Here is a 19787-nt window from a genome sequence, read left to right as displayed (position 1 = left end):
TTCCGCGGAGGTAGCTCCGAGGAATGGATATTCAAGGAAAAAAAATTTCCTCCAATAATTCTTTTATGTAATGATCTCTAATTAAAAACCAATTTTTTTCCACTTCATATTCAATCCAAACATTATCAATAAAAATTCATACTATCATAATCTTTTCTTGAAAATAATTAGTTGGGGGAATGAATATAAACATCGAAAAATCGATTTGGAAAAAAAAAAACTGAAGATCCATTCTTCGGAGATACCTCCGCGGAGATCCAGTGTAGCTCCGCGGAATAAATTTTGAGTTTTTTTTAATACACTAATTTATTTACGATTTTGTCATTTTACGGAGCTACCTCCGCGGAATGCATGTCTATATCCGGATATGTTCATTTTTATGTCTAAATTTTGAAAATACCCCTATTTTTTTAGTATTTCCAATATTTTCCCTATTTTTTATCTTATACTTTCATTTTAACAAACATATACATCATCTTTTTATTTTATAGTAACAATTTTTTGTTTTTTAACTTATTAATTTGCTTTAAAAAATAAAAGATTATTATAATTAAAATAATAAAGTATATTATTCATAAAATCAAGAAAGTTCATGTTTTTAATAATTAAATATTGTTTTAATATAAAAAATGGTTTGACTATTTATTAAATAGGATGTCTATTTTTAAATTCCTTTGATTTCCGTATTCGACCTTTAGGGTTAATCATCCCAGAGGAAACCTATCTCCCACGCTAGCTTGGGTTTTTACACCTAGACCCTTTCTTTCCCTTTCTTTCATTAGCCTCGTCTCCGAAAAGTTCTGAAGAACACTATTTTTTTTCCTTTTTCTCGAAACTCAAACAAAATGTCAGCTGATCACAACCCGAACCCCGAAAACGCCGACGATTTTCCCGAAAACCCCGAAAACGCCGACGATCTTCCCGAAAACGCCGACGAGCATCCCGAAAATGCAGACGAGCATGAGCTCCCAAATCCTGAAAATGCCCACCCGTTCGACGAGAGTCGGGAGCGTATACGCGAACTACTCTTCAGAAGAGTAGACGAAAAAGTTGATTTAAGCAACGACGATGCGCGGGAGATTCTCTTCAGAGTACCCAGGGAGGGCTTACCTTCCTTATCGGCTGTGAACAAATGCATAGCGGTTGATATTGGGAAAGAGCTACAATATCCTCATGGTCTTTTAGTGGAACGTGAGCGACGCACACCACAACTCACCTTCGATTTTGTTCCTCTAGTTCCCCGCACCCAACCCCCGTTTCTGACCCTAAATGTTCCTATTGAGCCGATGGTGTATGTTGAAAACGCAACAAATGGTCTGATGCTTCTAAGGAGCGGATGTCGTTTTTATATGTTCAACCCCCTTAAGAATTTTGTTAAACCTCTACCTCGATTTGAGAGGTATACGAACTTGGTTCAAAGAGGCATGGTTCTTTGTTATAATAGCTTAGAGTCTAGGACAAGCTACGACATCGTTTACGTTGGTGAGAGGAGAGACAAGACGAAAGCCGTAGAGTTTGGTCTATTCTCCTGGAGGAACAGGAACCACACATTCCGCATCGCAGCTACGATTTTGGAGGAAGCAAGACTCTTCGCTCGTGATGACTTCGGAAGAGGGGTTTATTGCCGTGGACATGCTTACTGGGTACAACAAAGAGGTGTCCTGATATGTTTCAGTATCTTGGACAATGGAGTTCAGGTAATAGCTCTTCCACCTGGGTATGATGCGACCGATTATGATTACTCTTATAGTATTTTTCAATCCATTGGGAAGTTAACTATTAGTCAAAATGTTTGAAAGATTTAAAACAGATTTTAGAATCCATGTGCTCCATTCAGATTTCACTTGGAAAGTCATATACAACCTCGACCTGAATGGAATAGGCTATTTGTTCAATCGATTTGACAATGTTAGGAGGTTTCACGTTTGTTCTCTAGTATTAAAGGAAGACGAAAACGAGTCATTCATTGTATTTGAAATAGATTCTAGTGAAGCTTGGATGTATAAGTTGATTTCGGGAAAAGAACATATACTACATGAATTTGTGCCTGGTGTCCAATTACCACGCCTGTCATACCAGTACATACTATCTCATTAGAGCAGTGTTGATTTAAGGTAAATTTTATTTGTGGCGTTTAATATTATATCTTAGTTATTTTTTTCTATAAAGCATATCTATAGTAATCCTTGCAGAAGTTTTGATGTTCTTTGCTAACGGATAATAATTTGATGTTTTCATTCATTTATTTATTATATTATTATACTTTACAAGTCTACCCAATTATAGCAACATCAATCAAATCCAAAGTACTTTTCATTGTTATACTTGGGTAGATTGTCACAAGTATAATGTCATAATATATAAAGAGAGTAGATTTTCATAGTATAGTGTCATACTAATAAGAAACAAAGTTGAAACGTTCTCTTTGCAGGCATGAGATGGAGGTGGAGCTTGTTGGAGTTGCCTGATGACGATGCTTTTGAATACAGTATAAAATTCATATTTTTTTGTTGAATTTTTGGAATTTTTAGTACTTAATGTCTTGACTGGTTTATAAACTTTTGATAGGAGTTATATTTGATATGAAATCTTAAACCTCAACTATTTTCCCCATGTTTTTTCAGAAGCAGTAATATATATGGTGATCCGAAATAATTCAATTTATATGATTTAGAAGTAGACATAAGGCCAATACTTGCAATGTTTGCACTAGGTTTCAGAATCGGAATTTATGAGACTAGTTTCGGGTCCTAAAGTATGAGACGGATTCCGGGTGGTTCTCAGTCTTTTGGACCATTTAATAGTATCATTTAAATAATTGATAATCAGGCCTACATTAATTAGAATGCAATTTATACAGTTTATTTATATATTATTCAGATAATAGGAGAATTTCTAAATTTATCGGATGCATGTGAAGTTTATACCATTTTGAGTGTAGAGTCTCCGTCTCGAGACAAGTGGATAGCCTCACCTATATCATAGAGGTCTATAGGAGTTGAAGCAGGCCTTATTTACCGAAAATAAACATTGAAAGCATGTAGAGACAAACTTGGCTTTCAGTTTTGCAGTCACATGCGAAAATGCTTCCATTTGCTTGGTAGTTAAATAAAGCATGCCTTAAATCACGGCCCTCAAGAATCCATTCATAAGGTAAGTTTGATAAATAAACAGAAAAATAAATAGCAACATGTTTTACTGTTTCGTTGATCAAGATAATTTATTTTTAGCGATTGTACTTCAAAGAAACAGCTGCCTTATATATACATTAGCCAGAAACGTGAAAAAAACCTCTTTTCACTGCTTGTAGACTTGAAAGGTAAGGACATTTGTTAACAAAGGCATTCGAGTCTTTTGGTTAAATCCATACAAACTATGACCTGCAAGACGTGGGTTGGTGGTCCACATTATCGTACATGTTTTCCTCATTCACATTTATTATTTTTATAAGTTTAGATTAAATTGTGTATACAAAAAAAATAAAAGTAAAAACACAACCATGCATTGTTGTTGAAAGTTGTAGGTCAAATGTTAGCTACCTCAGAGTTGAGGGCGTCTTTTGCAAAATTTGATAGATTATAAGTAGTCACAAGCCAAACTGAAACTAAAATTTGTTGGTCCAAAGCTAAAATACAAAAATAGCATAAAATGCTGGAGCTATTAGGACTTGGAACGTTGATCTCATCATTAATGATTTAATCCATATCATTAATAATTGCATATGCAATACATATTTTTACATTTGAGCATAAAAAGTCTGCAGTTGTTACATCCTATGTAACAACACTAACTTCACTTAGTCAACAATAGTCAGCAACTCGTGCTCAAGACTTGTTCTCAACTCTCTTATACAACGTGTATAAGACTTGTTCACAGGGCTCTTTTGTAGTATTTGAATTTTTAAGAGGTTTAATTTTTTCTAATAGAGTCTGAATTTTTAACATATGAATTTTTAAATATTATTTGGTTGGAATATCTGAATTATAGTGATTAATGATAAAAATGACTATTTTACCCTTATGTGTTATTTTTTTTAATTCAATGTTTTTATTTATAAAACAACCAAAAAAATTCAACAAAAAACAACAACATTATTTCATATCTGCAACAAATCATTATTTTCAGCACAATTTCATAGCAATATTTCAGAAAAACAACTAGATTTCATAGATTTTCATAACATATTTTAGAAATCACAGCAACACTATATTTCAACAATCAACAACATAATTTCACTAAGCTTCTTTTGAATCAGAAAACATTAACAAAAGATATGATTATCATAAAGCACTCATGAATTTTAAGAATAAAAATAGCTTGTAATAAACCTTATGATCATCCTTCAATTTCAACAGTCTCTCATCTGCTTTCTTCTGCTCCAAAATCGTCAATTCATTCAAGCATTATCAGATCATTCAAGCAATTTTGTGTACATTTGAGTCATGCGTTTCAAACATAACCACATCAGAAAACAACATATGAGCATCTAATTTTAGAAAAGAAAAAAAAATCAGTCATAGTGGTTCTTGAACCCGACTAAAAAAAACTTCTTATAACCTGAGGCTGCTGTTACTGGCAGAGGACGACGATGGCAGAGTGGCGAAGTTGCAGAGATGACAAAGCAGGATTATGGCCTGAGAAGTCTTCTTGTATGGAACCAGAAGAGAAAGGTCTCACCGAGTATTGGGGCAAAAGGGATGGCGCCGATGCTAGGGCAAAGCGATAGTGTTGTGCAAGGGTGGCATCGGCTATGTACAAGGTCGGAGACGGTAGAGACGTCGAAGGATGACTGAGGGAAGCAACATCAATGTCTGTTATTTGATGGAAGATCGCCGTATTGTAACTGTCGGAGTTTGGGTATGTAATTTTATTATTTTGAATTATTATTTTTGGGGGAACTCGACGAGTTGGTGCCTCAACTCGTTGAGTAGAGTCTTATATGTTGACGTGGTTTTGCGACCGGACTCGACGAGTCGCGCATCTGACTCGCCGACTCGGTGCTAATTAGGAAAACCCTAATCCCTGGGTTTGGGAGCCTATTTAAAGACCTTTATGGCCTTCATTTGCGGCCACCTTGTTCCAGAGAAACCCTAGAGAGAGTGAGGAAGGCTTGAGTGCAAAGGAGGGCTTATAATAATCTTCATTTTTAGGGTGATTTTGCTAAAGGAAGAAGAGAGGATCCATCTAGAATGCGAAGGGAGCTTGGATTAGAGCTAATCATCTTGAGATATTGTCTTTGGAGGTATAATTCTTTCCATTTCACGTTCATATGGTGGATTTCATAGTTTTAGGGTTTTTCCCTCATAATTTTATGAGATCTAGTGAGTATGAGGTCTCCTTGGTATGAATAACATCAGATCTGGACCATGAGAGGTCCCTAGAGCCATTATCTTCCATCTTTTTGCAAGCAAATAAGGATTTGGAGACTAGGTTGCCATTTCTAGTGTTATTTCTCCATTTGAGGCTTGTTATGGGTTGCATGCACGTAAAGGTTGCACCTTTACGTGACTTTTGAGTGTTTAAGGGTTAGATCTATGATTTGGTTAAGCAGATCTGACCTTAGGAGGTTGTTTGAGCGAGTCCATGGATAAAACTCGTCGAGTCCATATGTAGACTCGACGAGTCGGACTTGGTTGCCCTGGGGTCTGACTTTAGTGGTGACCTGGTGAGTTGGGGGGGGGGGGTGACTCAGTGAGTCGAGTGAGGCTTAGAAAGGGAAGAGTATGTGTGGACGATGGGACTCGCCGATTTATCGTATGCACTCGGCGAGTTTGGTTAAAATAGACAGTTGACTTTTAGGGTTTGTCAACAAGTGGGCCTTTGGGCCTGTAGAGGGGTAGAATGGTCTTTTACAATTCTAGGGATTTTTATGAGAGAATATCCAATTTGGTGGAGAGACATTTATTTAGTGTAATTTATTATTGTGACTAGGCGGAGGCTAGGCTAGTATTTATGAGTTCGAGATTTTACCGAGATTCCCGAGGTGAGTCTTCTCACTATACCTTACCTAGAGTGGTAATCAGAGTTATGTGACGAAGTATCTTGTATGCTAATTATGTGATGTGATTTCTATGTGATTTGTGTTATGTATGATTCAGAGTTTACAGAGTTAGGACTAGAGGGTCCACAGAGTTATGGGACTGAGAGGGTCCCACAGAGATACTTGACCAGAGGGTCATTCAGGGTTACAGTCTAGAGTGGCTGATATATGTTATATATGGTATTTTTTGGGAACTCACTAAGCATTTATGCTTACAATGTTTTGTGTATGTGTTTCAGGTACCAGTGATGATCGCGGGAAAGCACTGACATGATCTATACACACTCGTGGAGTTTTGTTTATGTGATTATGGGACATGTTTTTACTATGATGACAGTGGATACATTATGTTTGATACTAATTTATGAATGAAAGTACGTTTTAAAAATGAAAATTTTGTTTTGAAAAATTCGGTGTTACAATTTGGTATCAGAGCCTTGGTTTGAGGGATTCAGATTCGCTTTTGGGTGTATTTGAACTTAAACTGAGGATTTGGGAAAGTTTTTATAAAATAAATGTATTTCCCAAGAGTAAAATGATTGAGAACAAAACAGAGGAAATCAGTGTGTACGATCAGCCAGCGCCCGAACGGTGATTTCCCAAAAATACCCTTACATTATGTGTTATGAGATATGTTATGATATGATATGCATGCTAGAGTAGGCTAAGTATTCTTATTAGGACTAGAGTTTCCTGATTTGTGATGCCTTAGCCTAGGGAGATTATGTTGGATTAGTGTCTAAGCCCGTAACCATATTTGGTAAGTACTTGACCCGGTTGTACATGGTCCTTTTGGGTTGCCTTCACCAAAGCAACTTGAATGGAGAAATAATAGAGAAAGAGGTTATTATGATTTATTAATATATTATAGGAATAATATATTAAAGGAGAAATCATATTTGTTTAATTAATATTGGTCAATAATTAATTAGGAATTAATTTTGTGATCAAATGTAATTAATTAAACTGTAGGGACTGAATTGTAATTATGTGATAGTTGCAAATTAGGGCAATGGATGCCCTATGGGAGAGGTGGACGAATTCAAGGGAGATAAGGCCCTTGAAATCGTCCAAAGATAATGGATTTCAAGGCTTATCTTTTGGTTACTTGGTGGGCAAGCAACTAGATAAGGATAAGGACTGAAACCCTAATCTCTACCCTATATAAAGACCCTAAGCCTTAAGAAATCGGCCACTTGATTCCCAAGTGTTCCTAGAGCCGATTTCTAACCTCTCTCTCTCTCCTCTCTCTCTCTCTCTCTTGCCTCTCCATTTTCTTGTGGTGTTTGTGAGCCATTAGAGGTATTACACTTGTGGCACTTATTTTCAAGACTAAGAGATTGAAGATTAGTGTTGTTATTGCTATATAACAACAAGAGGTATGTGATCTACTCATATATATAAATTTCAAAATATATACCTGCTAGCTAGGGTTCTTATTGTGTTCATAAAGTTATGTATCTAATAGAGAAAACATAGATCCAAATCTAGGGTTGCATGCACATATAGGATTGTTTGTACAAAACCCATCAGTGGTATCAGAGCCTTTGGTTGAATTGTTTTCAATTAGTATTATACAATTGTATGAATTTTACACTTTGGGTTTATGGCCAATAAACCCTGGGAGGCTTGGATTTCGATTTTAGGGTTTCTTGAACCCTTGTGTTCGAAATTTTGAAGGGTTTTCAAACCCTTTCCTTGTTGCCCAAGATTTCGAGATCTAGGGTTTGCAAACCCTAGATTTTCGAGATCATACCTCCTCCCCAAGATAATTCCCTAAAATCTAGGGATTTGGATAATCCCATATCTTGTAATTATCTTTTAATTGGTAAATATGGTAATTAAGGATTTTGAACTATCCCCTCCCTATTTTCGAAATTTAATGGGATATAAGGGATTAGGATAAATTTAATTGTTTAATTTATAATAATCCTTCATGATTTAGTAATTAGAATTAATTGTTTAATTTGGATAATTATTAAATCAAGAGCTTTAATATTTAAAATTTTAATTTAAAAGTGATAAATTTTGAAAAATTTTAAATTGATATTAAAACCCTAGTATTTTTAAAATGTTTAAAATACACCCTATACTATTATATTATTACAAGATTAATATATATATATATATATATATATATATATATATATATATATATATATATATATATATATGTATAACTAAAATGTTAGTCTTACCGTTAGTAGGCCTCATTCACGAAGCCGATCTATAAGGGGGGTATAAGGCTATGGCCTATAAAATGGCCGTTTAATGGGTATCCACTCTTACCCACCGCTTCCTTGATTGGTGGAGGGTCGTTAGCCGAACGGGTAGGATAGGGCAATCCTCTCTTCATTAATAAGTATAATGAAAATAAATAAAGTAACTAAATGTTTTTTTTTTATAAAATTCACAATCCTAGTTACTTTAGGCAAAAGTGAATTGATGCAATCCCATGAAATTACACTTTGCACCCTTGCCAAAAAGTTAGTGGAGCGTCTGTGGTTAACCGGCACACTAATTGGTTCTAATCAAAGGTGGCAAAGGGTGACTTATTGTTTGTCATAGTTCGATGGAGTGTGTATGGCTAACCAACACATCGAATAAGTGACTGTAACAATGAGGGCACCATGTATATTTGCATGGTTATTCACACCCGCTTTGTGATCCTTGGCATCCCGGTCACAAACGAGAAGGGCATATCGAGATTTAAACATGCTATTGAAAAGTTCAATGAATCTCAAGAAATCTAGGAATTCTCAAAATGCGTGTCGTCTTCCTTTATGACAGGGGCTTCCTTGATACACGTTGCGTGTCATAAACACGCGCGTCGTAAATGCGTGTCATAAATGCGTGTCGTAAACAGACGACGCGCAAAAGAGTGTCGTCTCTCGTTATGACATGGCCTTTCTTAACGTGCATTTGCGCGTCGTCTGAGCGTTTTACGACACGCATTGCGCGTCGTAAAAGGCTGTTTTTCTAATAATGTCAAGTCCGGTTTTTGACCAGTTTCGCATTTTGAGTCCGTTTTTGTTGATTTTGACGTGAGATATTTACCCAATTCATATTTTTGACATATTAGACCCTCTAAACTTATATATTATCCACATCTTGAATATTTATTAAATATAAATCTTTTTTTTTTTAGGATAATATCAAGAGGACATAAAGGCACTCTTTGACTTTAGTGCACAATTGTCCCAAAAAAAATTTCTTTGAGATAAAATCAACACTATTTTGAGAACCAGTTAAATTGATCATATAGGAAAAGGCTATATATATATATATATATATATATATATATATATATATATATATATATATATATATATATATATATATATATATATATATATATATATATATATATATATGAGAGGGTTCAATTGAGAAAAAAAAAAGATTGAGAATGGGGGAATCATTCTCAGCCAATCATTTATTTTTGCCGCAAAAGCCTCCAATGTACCGGCAGAAATGGGAAACGAATGCACATATGTTTTCCAACATAACATATTTCCTTAAACTATGCTAATCATTACCTTAATATATACAAAAACATAGTTTTTTTTTTCGTTTTTTTTTTTTAAATTTTTATAAGCTATTTTTATCAAAAAATGATTTTAAATATACCAAAATTCATGATTTTTTATTCTCTACAAATAGACATCAATATTGATATAGTTTTAAGATAAAATAAAAAATTTATTTTTTTTATATTTTCAGCTATCGTTATTCATAAATGAATAACAATGCATCAGCTTTTATTACAGTACATTCGTTATTCACTTATGAATAAAAAGTATGATTTTTTTTTACGACTTAGGTATCATTCATATATGAATATAACATATAATAAACATAGTATATATTCATATTTAAATATTGGACGATGAATTTACTTGTGAATATTAACATAGTATATTCACTTGTGAATATTAGATGGTATATTCACTTATGAGTATTAAATGATATTTCATATGTGAATATTACATAGTATTACATGATATATCACATGTGAATATTACAGAGTATATTCACTTGTTAATATTAGATGATATATTCACTTATGAATATTACACAGTATATTCACATATAAATATTACAAGGTATATTCACTTATGAATATTGAAGGTATTTTGACAAATATATATATAATTTTTATATGTTATTCACATATGAATAACATACAGACTTGCATATTTGTTTTGTGTTTTTAATAATCATATACTGATTCAAGTGAGAAAACATATTCATATGTGAATATAATGTGGTAATTTAGTTTATGCATTTCATCAAACAGTTGGAGTGCAAACAAGTTAACTATTTTAAAAATGTTAAAAACATCAAGTTATCAATTCCAAATCATCATATACTTCCGATTTCGACTTTAGATGCAACATCCTATCTCTGATCGATTTCTCAATTTGATTTTGATTTCGAAAATCCGATTGGGAACCTGTGAGTACCGATTCTAAGTCCCTCAATGTCGACTGTGACTGCGAGTCCAGAACTCCGATTCCAATTTCATGAACAGCGAAGAAATTCCGGTTTAGTTGAAGAAATTTGGATGATTATTGAAGGTTGGAGGAAAAATTTTGATGATGAACGAACAATTATCAAATTCTCTATAGTTACGTATTTGAGATTGAAGGTTATTACGATATTTACAAGTTTGCCACCGTGTCTTTTATGTTTAGATTAAATGAGTGGCTGAGAATGATTCCCCCATTCTCAACCTTTTTTATTTTCTCAATTAAACCCACCTATATATATATATATATATATATATATATATATATATATATATATATATATATATATATATATATATATATTTCGGAGATCATTGGGTATTCTAATTTTAATTTTATAAATAAGTAACAAATTAAATATTGATAAATCTTTTAAAGCAAAGAATAAACCCTTAAATTATTTTATATTTCATAGAATTTAAAAGATACAATACATCTTCCATCTTGGAGTTATTACCAACAATAGATGGTATCTTTATATTATTAAACTAGCTATTTTCTTTCCTTTTACACATAATAAATCCACTAACAAATGTTTTTTTTTTTAACAAACTTAAACTGAGAGCATAAAGTCATAAAGTTCGTTTAGTTTGTATAACATTGGAACATAGGCCTCCATCGATTATTATTCTATCTTCTACATATACACACTGAAACAATAATTGAAGTCAACATGCAAATGTATAACTAAAATGAAAAGGAGAAAAAGAAAATTATTCATATAATATATATGATGTTTTAAGTGCAGGATGGCCTATTTAGAGGCGGTGGCAACATCGATTCCCCTAACCTGCTACCATTCTCTGTAATGAACACCGCCTCCATTCCCCAACTTATATGACACTCGAGATGACAATGCATTAACCATACTCCTCTAAGAAAAAATGATTAATTAGCCTAAGGGCTATGGTAACTCTTTGAACTCTATAAAGTTTAATGAATTGTCACATTATATAACTTTGTACAAGTTCAATATAATATTTATTTAATACTTAAAGAAGTTGGTTGAGTTTAGTCTATTAAATTAAATGAAAACCAAACATTTTGTTATTTCACCTGATTTAACTATTTTATTAATTCTATCTTTTTAAACATGTAAAGTTGAATTGAAACGAAGATTTTCAACATCTATATATCCAAAATATCTTTTTTTTTTATCATTTAATTTTAAAATATATATATATATATATATATATATATATATATATATATATATTTGTGAAGAATGATGCATGTATGGTTAAATTTATAACTAATGATCAAAATGATATGTTATCTCCTTACCTTTATAAATAATATATATAAACATAAATAATGTATCCAAAATAAGCTAATGTGGACTTGATGAGTAATTTAATACTATGATATTTAGATGAAATGTAGTTATTATTATATGATCAATGTTCATGCTTCATATATAGTATTTAAGGAATTAATCTCACCAGGGTTATCAGCCTTGAATCTAATGGCAGTCCAACCATTTTTAGGAACTGCAATGGTCTGTTGAAGAGGAGGATCAACAAGATTATAATTCAAAGTATCCTTACTCCTATTAAAGTTGCCAAATCCCCATCCAACAACATAAAAACTATGTCCATGCAAATGCATTGGATGACCAATTCCTCCAACCAAGTTTGTTCCTTGAAACACTAATTCTACCGTATCGTTGTACTCAAGTACTTTCACCTCTGTAGCATTCAATGGAGTCTCCAACAAATTATTTAAATTATTCGCGGTGAAGTTAAAACGTCCATAGTAAGCATCAAGTATAGAAATATTTGGTGAATGAAACGTTATGTTGTTTACACTTGCTGCAAACCTCAAGCCCCTTGGTCCTAAACATGTGTTATCAGCACATGACACTGTGTTCAACGAGATGGTGAACAAGAAGTTATGTGTGATCTTCAATGGAACATCAATAGGATGAGCATGACTAGCTAAACTCCTAAGGCTACCAGTGAAGTTAACAGATGCACTGGTACTATTAACCTTAGGAAGATGGGGGAAATTGGTTTCCTTGAAGATTTTTTGTAGCCTTTGTACTCGATAATGGCTGTGGTGGTGGTGTTATCGAAACTAATCGCTGGTTGGCTATTATAGGGTTTAGCCGCAATGTAATATTGACCTATTGGTTGGTTAGCTGTGAATAAGAGATCAATGGTTTGGCCAGGAGAGATGGTCACGTAGTCGCTTTTTAGTGGTTGGGTGTATGCACCATCGGTTCCTACAATAGTAACTTCATGGTCTCCAATCGCCCAAAACATAAAGAGATTCATAGCGGCATTGAACATTCGGAGCATATATGTCTTTCCTTGTTCAACAATGAACTTTGTTGTTTCTGAAAACATAGATAATAAAAAGAAATTTGTTTATATATATATATATATATATATATATATATATATATATATATATATATATATATATATATTTAAACACAAAATGTGATCAGCTTGATTAAAACATTAATGATAACACGAAAGAAATGGAAACCAACCTGCACTAGAGCAAGGGTAAAGATCACCGGGTTGTCCGTTGATAGTTAAAACATCAGATGAGTTAGGGTCCCCTCCAGTTCTCATGAAGTCTAGTAACAAAGCTTCAACATCTAACCGAAACCATTCACCTATATATATTTCAATATATTACAGTTAGCCTTACAATCGTTTTTCTATCATTTTTTAGTTTATAATTAAACAAGATTCACACATTTAAAAATAAGCTAAAAGATTAATATTAAAATGAGAGAAAAATCTAGGATGATGGGAAACTCGACATAGGGTTTATTATATATAAAAGTTTGGAGGTGTCTAAGAAATTTACCCAATCTCTTTTGATCGATAAAAACCTAAAAATTCCTTCGCCCCTCTTTTACTTTCTTCGTTCTTCGCCATCTTCAGCGCTTCAAATTGATCTTTTCTTCCAAGGCAGGTGCGGTTTTTCTTATTTATTTATTTATTTATTTATTTATTTATTTTTGGTTTCTTTCCAGATTTCGATCCCTAGTACCTATCACCATTTGAAATCTCAGTAGATCTTTATAATATACTTCTGATTTTCAGGCTCTTTAATCTTGTAAACCCTAGATGGATTGGAATCCACAAACACCACAGTTTATGTCGCAATCTTTCCTCGATACACTCTTCCCTCAACCCGAACTCCGCCGCCATGCTGATGAAAAGTTATCCTACTCCGCCGATACCCCTAACTACAGCCTTGCCGTTCTTCGCCTGGTTGCTGAACCTTCCATTGACGAGCAGACCCGCCAATTGGCTGCTGTTAACTTTAAGAACCATCTTAAAACCCGGTGGGTGTCCTCATCTGACATCCATATTCCCGATGGTGAAAAAGAGAAAATTAGGACTCTAATAGTGCCTGTTATGCTCTCCGCCACCCGGAAAATCCAGGACGAGCTTAGCGAAGCCATAGCTGTGATTGGAGACCATGATTTTCCTGAGTTTTGGCAGGCTTTGCTTCCTGAATTAGAGTCCAGTCTTGAAATGGCTATCAATTCAAATGATTTTACTTCTGTCAACAGTATCCTTGCTATTGTTTGTTCTCTGTTTAAGAGATTCTGTTGTGGGTTTAATTCTTTGTTCAAGAAATTTCGGTATCAGCCTAAGAGGAATAACATAATGCTTGATTTGATATACTGCTCGGATAACTTTGCCACACCGTTGCTGAGTACTGTTGAGAGTATTTCAAGGAAGATAAATGCTGCTGCTGCTGTTGGGTCTGTTGCAACCCTCCGGCAGTTACTTGAAGCACGAAGGCTCTGTTGTAGAATATTCTATTCGCTCAATGTTTTGGATGTGCCTGAAAAATTCGAGGATAAGGCAGATGAATGGATGAATGAGTTTAAGAATTATCTCAGAGAGAGGTACCCAGGTATAGAGGATGGTGGCGATGCAGACTGTGTTTCACTTGTTGATGAGTTACGAGCAGCTGTATGTGAAAACATAAGCCTCTACATGGATAAAAAGGAGGAACTTTTGCAAAAACACGTGAGTGACTTTGTAGAAGCTGTTTGTAGTCTCCTTGTTGCTGCATCAGCATCTGATCGGTTTACCGTGACTGGCGTCAAATTGTTGAGCACTGTCAGCAAGAGTGTTCACCATGAATTGTTTGCTGGCAATGATATATTGCAGCAGATTATTCAGAATATTGTTATTCCAAATGTGATGTTAAGGGATGAAGATGAAGAACTCTTTGAGAAGAATTATGTGCAGTTTATAAAGAGAGACATGGAAGGGAATGACCTTGATACAAGAAGGCGAATTGTGTGTGAGCTTCTCAAGGGTATTGCCGGAAATTACAAAGAGAAAATCACCGAGTGTGTCTCAACACAGATACACAATTGCTTGGCACTGTTTACTGAAAACCCAACTGCTAATTGGAAGTATAAGGAGTGTGCCATCTACTTGGTTGTCTCTCTTGGTTCAGTCTCAAGCAATGATGTTGTTGATGTTGAAAGTTTCTTCAGATCAGTTATTGTCCCAGAATTACAGAGTAAAGACGTGAATGGTTTCCCAATGTTGAAGGCAGCTGCATTGAGGTTTTTCACAGTGTTCCGTGTCTTGATTCCTAAACATGTAGCATTGCCTCTTCTTGGTGAGGTGGTCCGATATGTTGGTTCAGATATGAACGTGGTTCATTCGTATGCTGCCATCTCTATCGAGAAGCTTTTAATTGTGAAAGACGAAGATGACAATGGACTACAAGAAGGAAGATACACATCAATGGACATCCATCCCATTCATGAAGACTTGCTTTATAATCTTTTTGATGCATTAGAGAAGGCCTCTTTCTTAGAGGAGAATGAGTATATAGTGAGGTGTATCAATCGTGTTCTTCAGATGGCTGTTCTATCTTATGGGATGGTCTCACACTGTATTATTTACCTGACCAAAGCTCTTACCCGGGTCTGTGGCCGTGGCCCTAAAACCCTGGTGTTTAATCATTTTCTATTTGAGGCAGTTGCTACTCTTGCAAAAAGAGCATGCCAAAAGAACCCTTCGCTTGTTACTGACTTCCGTGCCTTCATTTTACGCATCTTTCGGAGGATATTGGGTGGAAAAGTAAGAGAGTTGTATCCTTATGCTTTTCAGTTGTTGGCTCAACTTGTGGTTTTAAACAGACCTCCTCTACCCCCAGTCTACATGGAGATATTTGATGACATGTTATTAGGACCTGCTTTGTGGGAAGAGTCTGCAAATGTCCCGGCCCTTGTTTGTTTGCTTCAGTCGTTTATTCACCAAGCACCCGATGAGCTGCTTCTTAACGGGAAAAAGAGATTAGCATCTGTGGTTGGGAAAATCAACAAACTCGTGTCTTCACCCGACACAGAAGAAGAAGGATTTCATCTTCTCAACACAGTGATTGAGAGTTATGAGTATGGTGTTATAGCAGAATACATGAACCACATCTGGGCTCCAGTGCTCACTCGCCTTCAAAATAGCAAAACCCCAAGACTTGTTAGGTGTGTGATCGTATTTATGTCTCTGTTTTTGGTGAAGCATGGGGTACAAACTCTTGTGGACTCGATAAATTCTGTTAAGGCGGATTTATTCCATGTGATTTTGGGTGAGTTTTGGATACCCAATCTGAAGACCATAACCGGGTACATGGAGGCTAAGCTGAGTGCAGTTGCATCAACTAAACTGCTTTATGAATCAGCATCACTGTTGGATCCTGCAGCTGAGGAGCTTTGGGGGAAGTTGTTGGATGCCATTGTTACTCTTCTTCTCTCATTGCCACTGCCAAAGGAGGAAAGAGTTGAGGATGAGGATGAACCAGATTTAACTGGTTATCCAGGATCCAGATTTGTTCGTCTTCGAAATGCTGGTGATAAAAAAGAGGAGGATCCTTTGGAGGAAATCCAGGATCCGAAACAGTTTTTTGTAGCTTTTCCTGCAAATCTCTCTTCTGATTTCAGTGGGAAATTCCCCGTGGTTATTACCAAACATCTTTCTCCACCTAATCAAGCTGCACTTGTCAAGCTATGCAATTCCTACAATATTGCCCTAGCATGAACTGAAGTATCAATCAGACTCATGATTTGTTTGCTATTATAAGCTCAACTACTATCACTAAGTGTATATATATATTGAAATCGTATCTTATTATTCTCGAGTCTGTTTGAACAAATATTAGCCTTTTAGTATGCCTTCTCTTAACATTTTAATATTACGGATATTAATGTAAAATTCAACGCTGGCCGTGCATGTTGCCTTCTTTTTTCTGCCATTGCTTTTGTTAATATATGCAGAGAACGATAAAAAGTGGTTAAGTCTCTAAAAATCCATAATGACATATCGTTTAATGATTTTTGAGTAAATTGTACAAATGATGGTTTGGGATAATCTGTTTGTTTGGTTTGGGATAATCTGTTTGTTTGGTTTTTAGTTAATTTTTTTAACTCGGATGATTCATTAAACTTTATTTTATTCTGCATTTAGGCTTTAATAAACATAAAAAGATATTTTTACCCTTATAATTTTATATTTAGAATTTTTATTATTTATTTGTTAATTAGAAAATATATTTATTAAAACAATCATATCGTTCACCACCCAAAACTCATTCCCCTCGCTTCCCTCTCTCTTGCCCCTTCTAATATGCACCTTTTAATCTTCATCTCCTCACCTTAATCTCCTCCCTCCCCTATCTTCAAGCTGTATCTCTTTCCTCTCCCTCTCCACCTATCACTCCATCAATGATGGAACCCCAAAATTACCCCTTTTGACCTAAATGTCGCTGAAAGCCTGCGACTCACGACGACATTTGCATGCCTTGTTGTCAAGACGATCTTCGTCGCTTCTGACTCATGACTAAGGCTTGTCAACCCGACCATTGCATGCCCGATCGTGTCTACTTTCACTCTCCATCATCAAGTAAACAGTGTATCTGGTCTCTGTCATCAAGCAATCGCCAACAGCCTCCGTCACCAAATGACTGTGTGCCGATCATCATCGGCAATCTAATCTGACCACTAACCAATGCCGGTCTCAATTAAAATTATTTTAGTTTCTATTTTACTTTAGTACAAGGTACATATTTTGAATTTTCAAGTATTAGTTGTTGTATAAATTTCTATCTAATTTCACGTTTTGCTGCATAAATTCGTGATACTGAGTATTTGATTTCAATTTTGTGAGTCTACATAAATCTAATTTCAAGTCTTGCTCCATGTATAGTTTTTGTTTCAATTTGGATTTTAGAGTTTATAACTGATTTTTGTTTTAATGTTTGAGTTCGATATCTTATTTAAGTTATAATATAAATATGATATCTCATTTCAAGACTTAAATGATAAAATTGATTTTAGATTGGCTTTCAACTCCAGGTATGGGGTGGAAGGTGATGGTGCAAGAGACGGACTATGGTGTTCTAGGGAGAAAGGGGTGATATTTGTATTTTTATTTATTTCTTTTAATAGTTTATTTTAATATAGTTTATTTTATTTTTGGTTAATCATCATACATATTTTCTTTTTTCTTGTTTTTTATCTATATCAGAAACTTTCTAGTCTGTGTTTAGTTTTATATTTTTAGAAGACTAGCATGGAGCAAAGTTCAGATTTTTAGAAGACTAGCCTGTAGCGGGATTGCAAAAAAATTCGGACTTGAATTTGGTGCATTTGGACTTTGGCTAAAGAAGCTTGAAGATAAATGGGCTCGTGGTGATTGGAGTTTAGAAGCAAATGTGAAAAAAATCAGCTAGTTGATCTATATAGATATGAAGATTTTGGGCTTTGCGCTGAGGAATAATTAAAATGCAAGTTGCGCTTGTCTTTGAGCATCTTAGAAGCATTTGGGTCCTCTATAGCCGGTAGAGAAGAGCCGTATAAAAATGACAAGGAAACATGCAGAGTAAAGAAGGCTTGAAGACGCAATTCACCAACAAAACTGAGTGACTCACGTGGTCCGCGTGAGTCCCCTTCCCAGTCCGCGTGAACTCGCACGGGGTATTTTCTTATTTCCCTTGTGACTGTTATTTACGCGAAGGTTGGTGACTTTTTTTTAGAGAACTTTTGATCAGATTTTGAAGACCAATTCCCTAGAGTTTTGGGAGTATCCTTGGAGCTTGAAGAACACGTAGAAGAACATCATTCTTCATATCTTTTCATTTTGAACTAATGTTGGGTATTTCTAAACTCTTTTTCTTTTGCTTAAACTTAGCCATGTTAGGTAAGTTAATATTTGGTTGATGTTGGTTTAACCCATGGATATTGTCTATGAACTTGTAGTTGAAGTTAATGCAAGTATAAACATCTTTTTATGTTTATTTTTCTTTAATCATGAGTTTAGATATAAGAATGTTTAATTAATTGACTAATTTCTTGTTTAAGTAATAGATCTTCAAATTAGCTAGCAACAAATAGTTTATATTTGTTTTCATTTCACTTAAATCATGAAAGTATTTCATCCATAATGGTAATGAAAGCATATTGATATCATTTTGAGTTTTGGTGGTTCTTAAATCTTAATTCTAGTTGATTTTCATAAATTATATGCTTCATTGATTTGTGACTTTAACTAAGAAAATATGTTATAAGCTTCTCTAGCCATTTTAACAACAAAGAAGAGTCAAGGTATTTTATGCTTATAAATCATTATAGCCAAGTTATATTAAATCACAAGTATTGCACCATAACATCTAATGATAAATTAACTAGTTATCCATGTGGTGAAGGCCAATGTCAACCAACTTTTTCTCCATAACGTCCCAAATTTCAAACCAAAATTTTAATTTTAAAATCAAAGTAAACCATGCCATTCATTCATAAAATCAATACTCAATTATTTCGAAAACATAAATTAGAGTATTAATATTATAATGTGGAACATCTTGAAAACATAACAGCAAATGCGATGCAATCACACATTGCTCTTCCCGTACTGCCAAAAAGACAAGCAACATTTAAACTTACAACCGTAAGCACAAATCTTAGTGAGTGCCCCAAGATACCAAATATATAACATTACAACCTATTTCAGCCAACGAGTTTGTTTCAACCTATGTGAATGTTATGGTCCTCCCACAGTCTTACAATCACTTTCGTTGCTGCACTCCTCCTATAGTCTTTCCTGCTATGGTCCTCTCACTATGGTCCTCCCATAGTCTTTCATACAACTACTACGGTCTTCCCATAGTCTTTCATAGAATTGATATGGTCCTCCCAAAGTATTTCATACAATTGTTGTGGTCCTCCT

At 34.6% G+C, this 19787-nt stretch overlaps 1 protein-coding gene and 2 pseudogenes across 3 annotated transcripts; 2 read left to right on the top strand and 1 right to left on the bottom strand.

Moving 5' to 3' along the window:
• The first annotated feature begins 725 nt into the window (after nucleotides 1-725).
• LOC145029372 (uncharacterized) lies at nucleotides 726-2576 on the top strand. The gene is made up of 2 exons (XM_078977924.1): nucleotides 726-2114; nucleotides 2432-2576. The coding sequence occupies exon 1, from the start codon at nucleotides 846-848 to the stop codon at nucleotides 1794-1796; it is 951 nt and encodes a 316-aa protein (XP_078834050.1). The 5' UTR covers nucleotides 726-845; the 3' UTR covers nucleotides 1797-2114; nucleotides 2432-2576.
• Nucleotides 2577-11310: 8734 nt separating this feature from the next.
• Nucleotides 11311-13591, bottom strand: LOC145030423 (laccase-15-like; annotated as a pseudogene).
• Nucleotides 13371-16813, top strand: LOC145032945 (exportin-2 pseudogene; annotated as a pseudogene). 2 transcript variants are annotated; one of them, XR_013677238.1, is made up of 2 exons: nucleotides 13371-13503; nucleotides 13635-16813. The product of XR_013677238.1 is annotated as an exportin-2 pseudogene, transcript variant X1 (transcript). The 2 variants fall into 2 exon arrangements; XR_013677239.1 differs by having other exon boundaries at nucleotides 13391-13499.
• Nucleotides 16814-19787: the final 2974 nt, after the last annotated feature.

The sequence above is a fragment of the Lactuca saligna genome, chromosome 2, assembly GCF_052625555.1.
Source record: "Lactuca saligna cultivar CGN05327 chromosome 2, ASM5262555v1, whole genome shotgun sequence".
In the NCBI taxonomy this organism is placed as follows: Eukaryota; Viridiplantae; Streptophyta; class Magnoliopsida; order Asterales; family Asteraceae; genus Lactuca; species Lactuca saligna.
This window is presented reverse-complemented; position numbering and strand designations above follow the sequence as displayed.

Excerpts from the sequence above, each read along its gene's own strand:
- LOC145029372 (XM_078977924.1), top strand. The coding sequence starts at position 846 with ATGTCAGCTGATCACAACCCGAACCCCGAAAACGCCGACGATTTTCCC.